Genomic DNA, 9049 nt, shown 5'->3' with positions numbered 1-9049 from the left:
CAATTTGATATTATATCAATCTTTCTAGAACAACTAGAGAGTTGTTAAATACTGTTCATTTTAGACATCACCTAGGCTGCATAATCAGGGTATCTTCCATCCATTAGTTTTTTAATTTAATATTAAAAACAGAAAAATAAGAAAAAGGTTCCTTTTTTCGTTTTACATAAAAAAACAAGAATTCTGCTTGAGTTTTCGTTTTTACGTTCAGGGCTAGAAAATGAATAAATGGCTTGAATATTTGATCTTTACATGTGGGCGGGAAGGAAACCCTCTTTTCCGCTGATTGGTCAACCAAACATTAAACCGTACCGCCATCAGTCGTTCCCCAGTTCCGTGCAGCATAATAACAGTCCTCCGCTGCTACAGTTGTATGGATTCTTAGTGTGTTTATTGCAACTATATTTCATAACTTTCTCATCAGACAACCAGACTAATGAATGGCTCACGAATAGCCTGTACAGGGGCAGAGCCTAGACAGGGCTTAGCCTACTTCTGTGTAGGCATAAATTCAGCAACCTGCGTGAGAAATATTAGTTTATTTCATAGCTCAATTGTTATTTTACTTCCCATCTGCACCCACAGCTACCCCCTAACCTACATCTTTGGCACATTGCCTGTTTTATTGAGCTGACACAGCAAAGTTTGTGCGGCAAAACTGCGCGACCACTGATCTAATAGAGTGCGCGTGACGCACTGGACAGCATTCTGCACTGTAGTGGAGTTCAGATTATCGATTTAAGTGTAAAACCTATGCAGCAGTCATGGCTTTTGTTTTAAGCAATACACTGAGTTTATTTCATTAATACAGAGTATTAAATGATGTCTCAAAAAATTGTGTTTTAATTTTCTCTGCCAAACAAGTCAAAAACACAGAACTGCTGAGAACCGACTGACTCCTATCTCAAGGCACAGAGTGGTGTTTCGTTCCTGAATGATCATGACTCTTTGAATGAATTGGTTGTGAGTGAGTGATTTAATGACCCATTAGTATAGAAAGCCACTTGATTCTTATTCCAGAATGAATCAGATTTTTGAGCGAATCGGTTGAATGGATGACTCATTCATTAACACAACGAGTTGCCGCCACCTACCGGCGATAATAGGCTGCTTTCATTTCATTTTGTCATTCATTATATATTTTTGCATTCAAGATGTTAAGTTTAAAACATTAATCACATTACATTATGCAATTGTAATTGGTGTGTAAATGCAATTACTGCCTTCTGGGCAACATTAACACGTAAATACATCAAAAATCAACTTCAGATGCAGCTTCTTTGCCACCTGTGCAAAGATGTCTTTGGTTGATACTGATTTATCTGGAAACAGCCTATGGTGTCACATTATTCTAAGTAACTAAATTTAAGAATGTAACATTAAAGATCACATACATATTTAATATGAATAGAAAAAAAATCCTATATGAATGTAAAAAAAAAAATACCCCTGAATATCAGTTGCCTCTTATCGCAATTAAATGCTTAAATAATCTCATCACTAAATAAATAACTTATTGTTCAAAGTGTTATTTCAGGGTTTTAATATCATCTTGTAACTGAGAGAGCACTATATATATATAGAGAGAGAGAGAAAGAGAATAATAATAGTTGGGACCATAAACTACACTGATGCATAATAATGTGATATCAATGGCATATCTATATCATTTAAATTTTATCCCTTGTCCAAAACTCAGCGTATTGCTTAAAACAAAAGCCATGACTGCTGCATAGGTTTTACACTTAAATCGATAATCTGCACTCCACTACAGTGCAGAATGCTGTCCAGTGCGTCACGCGTACTCTATTAGATCAGTGGTCGCGCGGCTTTGCCGCACAAACTTTGCTGTGTCAGCTCAATAAAACAGGCGATGTGCCAGAGATGTAGGTTAGGGGGTAGCTGTGGGTGCAGATGGGAAGTAAAACAATAATTGGGCTATGAAATAAACTAATATTTCTCACGCAGGTTGCCGAATTTATGCCTACACAGAAGTAGGCTAAGCCCTGTCTAGGCTCTGCCCCTGTACGGGCTATTCGTGAGCCATTCATTAGTCTGGTTGTCTGATGAGAAAGTTATGAAATATAGTTGCAATAAACGCGATAAGAATCCATACAACTGTAGCAGCGGAGGACTGTTATTATGCTGTGCGGAACTGGGGAACGACTGATGACGGCACGGTTTAATGTTTGGTTGACCAATCAGCGGAAAAGAGCGTTTCGTTCCCGCCCACATGTAAAGATTGAATATAACATAGCCCTGTATCTTTTTTAAAAAAGCCAAGTATTAACTAATTTGATGATGCTGCATTGAAAAAAAAATCCAATAGAAACTTTCCATAATGTACAGTTTTTTTTCCCCACAAAATAAGAATTTAAAATGAGGTATTTATCAGCTTTATGCACTTATCAAAATAACAAAAGCAGTCAAAATTGTCAAGTATATTCAAAATATCATTAAAATGTTCTTACATGTGAGTGTTGAACAAATTGTTGTTAACCTGTCTCAGATGAAAATGTCATGTTTTATGGCTTTTTTTAAGGAATAATAAAAGACGACTTCACCTTACAAATGGTTGTCGAAAGAAAAAAATGCACAAAGTGTGATGGGCTGTTTTTGGAATCAGCACCACAAAATAGTCAAATCTATGCTATGACTTGATCTTAATATGCTTGCTCCCCTATTATGTAGTTAACAAAGAACAGTATGTAAAATGATGACCTACTACCTCCCCTTCACTGAGATTCCAAAGTGCACATCAAATGGACACTTAACTATCCAATAAGGCCATGGGAGAGGAATTGTGAATGACATTGAAGCGACACAACTGATACCTCAAGTCACATGACAATGTTGTACATCCAGATAAAATTCATATTACACACATTCATATAGAACATACTTTTTTTTAAAGGCTGCAAAGTATGTGATTTTGGATTGAGTTATTGTTTTAGGCAACTATTGTTTTCCCAGAATTACACTGCAATATGGATGTAAAATGGGTAGTTAATGCTGTTTCATGTTGACTTGTATAAACTAATGTGTACCACAGTCTCAAATTTGTGTCTTGTCGTACTCTGTTTTCTGTGGTGTGTGTTTCCTGTGGTGAGGATGATTGGCGCTACAGTCAGACCAATGACACGCGCTCTCAGCTGAAGTTCCTGGAGCAACTGGAAAGACTGGAGAAACAAAGGAGGGAGGAAGAGGAGCGAGAAGCCCTGCTCCGCATTGCCCGGGTAACTAGCAGACAAAACAAAAGAGGAGAAAAGCACCTGGAATCAGTCTCCATTTAAAATGTACTGTTTTTTTCCCCTCTATTTGCATGTAGAGTCGCACAAACAGTGAAGACCCAGAGCAACAGCGTCTGAAACAGCGAGCCAAAGAGGTAGAAGGATTTCTGTTTGTTGGTGTTAATAAAAAGACATACGTCCCTCCTTCACAACCTGTTTTTCATTCCTTCTGCTCCCTTGTATAGCAATGAGGACGATCAATACTCTTCATAAAGTCCCATTTGTGCCCCACATAGACAAATCCACACACATACATACACATACCCTGGAGACAAGACTCTCTAATTGGGGGCTCATTTTAATTGAGTCTAATATTGGGTCTGGAATTGAAGCCTGCGGCTAAACAGGGAACAGAATGTAATGAAAGCCCTCTGGATGAGTTGTGTGTCTGTTTACAAGGTAGCGCTCTTCTAGTCGTGTGTTAGAGAGCACGTAACATGTTTGTGTGTTTTTGCACAGGCCTCCGACTTGGGTTCTTTGTCATAGTCTATCGGTAAAATCAATAGTGCTAAAATGAAAGATTCATCACCAATAACAGCTTTCCGTTTTTTTTCTTTTTATAAACATTCCATGTGGATTTGGGTGAGCCAATGGAAATATTGATTTTATTTTTGAGTGCCTGTCAAACGCACATTCTCTCTTTTTTTGCCCTTGTTTAGATGCAGCAGTTGGAGTTGGCACAGATGGAGCACAGAGATGCAAATTTGGCAGCGCTGGCAGCCCTGGGGCCACGTAAGAGGAAATCTCTGGAGCTCCCTGGCTCAGGGGCCAACCAGGTACCTGCACATGTCTATACAGTCACCTCTGTTCAGAGTTTTCCTGTATACTGTCTTAATACTTCATTCTGTGCAGATGTGCAGGAAATGTTTACATATGTGTTCAAAATCAATCACATATATAAACAGTCTTTAGAACAGAGCTTTTGGTCATTTTTATATTTCTGTTTGTACTTAGACGAGCTGTTTTGGTTTTTATTAAGTACATGTGTAAGGCTTCCTGTGTGGCTCTATGAAATTACGCATTTGCTCTTATGTCACTGAAATATTAGTAAACTCCTTTAGAAAGGGAATTGGTATATTGTGTTTGAGGACACCACTGTCGACCAAACACATCAATCTCTTTGACTTTTTCATGCTATAAAATCGGTTGATACTATGCCATTCAGAGATTGAGTCGGTAAGATTTTTTTTAAAGAAGCTAGTACTTTATTCAGTAAAGATGACAGTAAAGACATTTATAATGCTGTTATTTTGTACTTTGCTCATCAGAAATTCCCGAAAGAAACTGTATCATTGTTTCCATAAAAATATTAATCAGCACAATGTTTTCAACATTGATAATTATAAGAAATGTTAATATTAAAAATTAGCACATTAGAATGATTTCTGAAGGATCATGTGACACTGAAGACTGGAGGAATGATGCTGAAAATTCAGCTTTGCATCACAGCATTTCAACAGAAATTTGTTATTTAAAATTGTAATTATATTTCACAATATTACTGTATTTTGATCAAATAAATGCAGCCTTGGTGAACATAAGGGACTTTCAAAAACAGGTAAAAAATCTTACTAACCCCAAATGTTTGATGGTAATGTACTGTTTATGCCTAAAGGGGAAGGACTTAACTTTATCTGTAATATACCAGGTGGTATTGTTAGTGATTTTATAAAATATATGAGAAAAACAGGACAAGGAAAGACTGAACAAAAGACCAGAGGATTTTATGTTAGTTTAGTTTAATTAGTTTTTACATTTGTGAATTATTTTTCCTTTAGGCAGTGAGGAATGCTAATAAGTGAAAAGATGGTTTTGAGTTTTTGTGTGCTTAAATTACACAGGCCTTTTAGAAAAAACGCCTCTGCCTAGGGAATTTAGTGTTTGCCTCATTTTGAGGTTTCATCTCTAGTAGAATAAGCATCTCTATAAAGAGCCAGTGCAGTTAGCAGGAAAAGAACGGAGGTTAAAAGATGCCAACCTTGTGTTTCCAAAGTTAAATTATCTGTAGCAGCATTTATTTGTTCATGTCTATATGTATGCCTAAATCTTTCTCTTTATCATACTGTAATTAAGGTGAGTTTATTCTGATTGATTGAATGATTTCTCAAAAGGATAATGTACTAGGCCTATTTTTAGCTCCCCTTGTGAAAAAGCACTTAATTATATTGATTGTGCATGAGTAGTGTACTTCAAAGTATATTTAAGGGTGCTTTCACACTAGCACTTTTGGTGCGCACCTGAGTTTGATTGACGCCAGAGTTCGATATGTTTGGATGATGTGAACGCTCTCTTCTGAACTCAGGTGTGCAACCGTGAACCGTACCCGAGTCTGCTTAAAAAAGGTGGCCTGGGGTACGGTTCAAGTGAATTCTGGTATGGTTCATTGCTGATGTGAACGCAATCGTACCAAATCACGGAAGTGAACCGCTATTAATGACATATTATTTGATAAAAATGTGTGTTTCACTCACTTTCCTGACGAGCGTGACTGACGCGCTGCAAGCAGAGAGCTGTATATCTAATTTCTATTTGCCTTTATTGTTCTTTAGAGCATTTACAGTACATTCGTAAGACAGACGTCATTGCCGTTACGTACTGAAGCTTTGGAAACAAAACAAACCTTTCAAAAATATAAATGTATAAAAGTGAAGAGAGCAATGTTATGCATTTTGCCGCCGCCTTGTGTGCCATCGTTACTAAGCAATGGGGTAAACAGCTGCTGGCTTGATGATGCAAACGAACCGTGATTCTGACCCAAATAAAATATGAATGCAGTCCGGTAGGGGGAGGGGGGAGCAATCGAACTCGGGTTCGGACCAAGCAATCAAACCAAGGGTGAAAGCACCCTTAAAAAAACGAATTTCAACTGTATTGTACCGTTATATTAAATAAAAGGCCACTTAAAGGGATAGTTCACCCAAAAATGGAAATTCTGTCATCATTTACTTACCCTCAAGTAGTTCCAAACCCATATAAATTTCTTTGTTCTGCCGAACAGAAAGGGAGATATTTTGAAGAAAGTTTGTAATCAAGCTGTTTTGGGGCACCATTGACTTGACAAAAAAATATTATGGAAGTCAATAGTGCCCCAGAACTGCTCTGTTTCCCACATTCTTCAGAATATTTTCCTTTGTGTTCTGCAGAACAAAGACATTCATACAGGTTTGAAACTACTTGAGGGTGAGTAAATGATGACAGAATTTTCATTTTTGGGTGAACTATCCCTTTAAGTGTACGTAAATGAGTTTTACACACCTTTTAACAGAAGACACTTAGTTACTCTTTTAAACAGTGCACTTTACCATTTCAATGTAAGCTTTATTTTAAATCAATGTTTTAATTTTTTTGACTAAGGCACAATTAAATTACTTCATTATATTGTAGTGATATTCGATACACGGAGAGATATATATATATATATATATATATAGTGGAAAAAAAATGGTGCGGGATAGAAACTTAACAGCTAGGTTTCTATAAAAAACATTTGATTTTTTTTTTTTTTTTTTTTTAACTAAATTGCAACTTCAGTGCAGATGTGTAATATTTTTAAATACTGTTTAATATAGTATAATGTTTTAATATAAATTAAATTATATTTAAATGTATCATAAATGTATGTCAGTGTATCTGGCAGGACACTTTAATCCTTTTTTCCAAGATAATAGTGGAATAATCATAATTATGAAACAACATATGAAGATGTACTTAAAGTGATGTACTTGAGTTGCTGGTCCCCATTATCTTGCATATTGTTTTTTTTTTCTCTATAGAGAAAAATTTCACTATAGTGTTTTCGTACTATAGAAGTCAAAGGGGACCAGCAACTAAAGGTGAATTATCCCTTTACGTTCTATTTAATTGGGTCAGAAAAGCACTCTAAAGTTTTTATTTAAAGTCCGCATTAAATCAAAATGTACAATATTTGTTTTGTTAGCGCGCATTTTTAGTCTTAAGGTGAGCAATTAATCCGTGCTGTTAAAGTTAATCCTCTGAAAAAAATTGTTTGTTTTAGTAATCTTTAATCAAAATCTGATCATTTGCTTCTGCTCCAGAATGGCACTCTTGCTCTGATGATGTCAGTTTGACGGCTTGGGCAGAATTTGCTTAACCACGCCCAGAGCCTATCCTTCCTATACGCAAAATACGCAAGCTGCATAGGGCCCCCGAAACACCAGGGAGGCCCCCTTGCTCTTAAAGATTAGTTTTTGAATTTGGCCAGCGGTTATGAAAACATTAATGGTAATTTCTTTCGCCCTATCTACGTAAAAATCAGTCAAATCATGTAATGTGAATGTCGTACAGTCTTGCTCGAGACTAAAAAAACGAGTTGAAAACATACCGAGCCGCGGAAGAGACACTGTTTCTCAAGCACTTTCCACGAGCGCGATTCGAGACTGAGTGAAACATGGACAAATGCGTTTCATACATTCGTTCATAACCACTCATACCCCCCGCCTCCCCCGACATAGTTTTGCGTAGGGCCCCCAGAAGTCTAGATCGGCGCTGACCACACCCCTCCAGCCATTAGTTTGCTGTGAGTGAAAGATGAGAGGAGGAGTGCAAAAATAAAACCCCGCCCTCTACTTAATATTCTGTTTCAGGTGGAAATGCGTCACCATACTGAAAAGTCGGCAGCAACTTCCGGTTCACGCGGACTTTAATAACGTTTGTTAAATTAAATTTAAACTATAATACATTTTCATTTATTTGCAACTAACGTACGTACAAGTGTACTAAAGTAATATCAGTGTAAGTATACTAAAGTGTACTTCTTTTTCACTATGATTTTGTGATGATATCAAACAGGTGCTATTGTTTTATCATGAATTATTTCTAAACTGATTTCATATGAGAAAAACCATTTAAGTCCATGTGGCTCAAAAAATGATTTTTTTTATGTCTGTCTGCCCAGTTGTTAGGTTCATGTGGGCAGTTTGCAACTCGAGCACCGATTCGAGTCACTTTGAGAGATCTGACCTTCTGCATGGAGCAAGACCCCACATTCAGACACACTCTCATGCTGTATAGAGCATTTCTAGGCTAGATAACCATACAAATGCACAACTTCTGAGGTATGTGCTGTGTTTGGGAAAAGTTCTTTAGATTACATACTTTACCATTGTTCAAAATGAAACTGTTTTTGTTATATTTCTGTGTTCCTATCCTTGTTTTGATGACTGAATTAACTGTTTATATATTGACTAGTAAGTAAGCACAAAGGAATAAATTAAACACTATTAGCAGCAACACAGTATGTGGATCTTATATATTTGAACTGCACAGTTGTGTATGTTGTTCAAATTCCCAATATTTAATTTTTTTCTCCTTACAAATGACCTTTTTCTGCTGATACAGTCATGCTGAACTTTTGCTGCTCTAGTTGTTTGGGGATTGTACAGAGGTCTGTGTATAAGCTCCGGGCAGTGGATGCCCTGAACAAAACACCACTATCCAATCACGCATATACAGCCTTAGGCATCCAAATCCACCAATCACAGCGAGACATTGGCCGAGAGAACAATACTGACCAATCAAAGCAGGATTTTTCTTCAGAGCTCAATTCAACCAAAATCATTTTGAGACTGACTAACCAATCCGATCATGACACAAGAACTAGAGCGAACCAGTAGAAAGTACAAACAGCCAGAGGGTCTGAAGCTGAAAGAAACAGGACAATAGATAGCCTCAGAACTCTTGTGCAATAATATCAAGATAACCAGGGCCAAAATCAACAGATCAGGGGCAGGATGTCTCAT

The 9049-nt window shown here is 37.0% G+C and overlaps 1 protein-coding gene across 2 annotated transcripts in view; it reads left to right on the top strand.

Moving 5' to 3' along the window:
* taf4b (TAF4B RNA polymerase II, TATA box binding protein (TBP)-associated factor) overlaps positions 1 to 8533 on the top strand; it is a 19559-nt gene extending 11026 nt beyond the window's left edge. For both annotated transcript variants that reach the window (XM_016245381.1, XM_016245378.1), the window contains exons 12-15: positions 3111 to 3236; positions 3329 to 3385; positions 3950 to 4066; positions 8206 to 8533. In XM_016245381.1, the coding sequence (XP_016100867.1) occupies positions 3111 to 3236; positions 3329 to 3385; positions 3950 to 4066; positions 8206 to 8337 (432 nt within the window). In that variant the 3' untranslated portion in view covers positions 8338 to 8533. The remainder of the gene's footprint in view (positions 1 to 3110; positions 3237 to 3328; positions 3386 to 3949; positions 4067 to 8205) is intronic.
* Positions 8534 to 9049: the final 516 nt, after the last annotated feature.

The sequence above is a fragment of the Sinocyclocheilus grahami genome, unplaced genomic scaffold (assembly GCF_001515645.1).
Source record: "Sinocyclocheilus grahami isolate Dianchi unplaced genomic scaffold, SAMN03320097.WGS_v1.1 scaffold754.1, whole genome shotgun sequence".
Lineage (NCBI taxonomy): Eukaryota > Metazoa > Chordata > Actinopteri > Cypriniformes > Cyprinidae > Sinocyclocheilus > Sinocyclocheilus grahami.
This window is presented reverse-complemented; position numbering and strand designations above follow the sequence as displayed.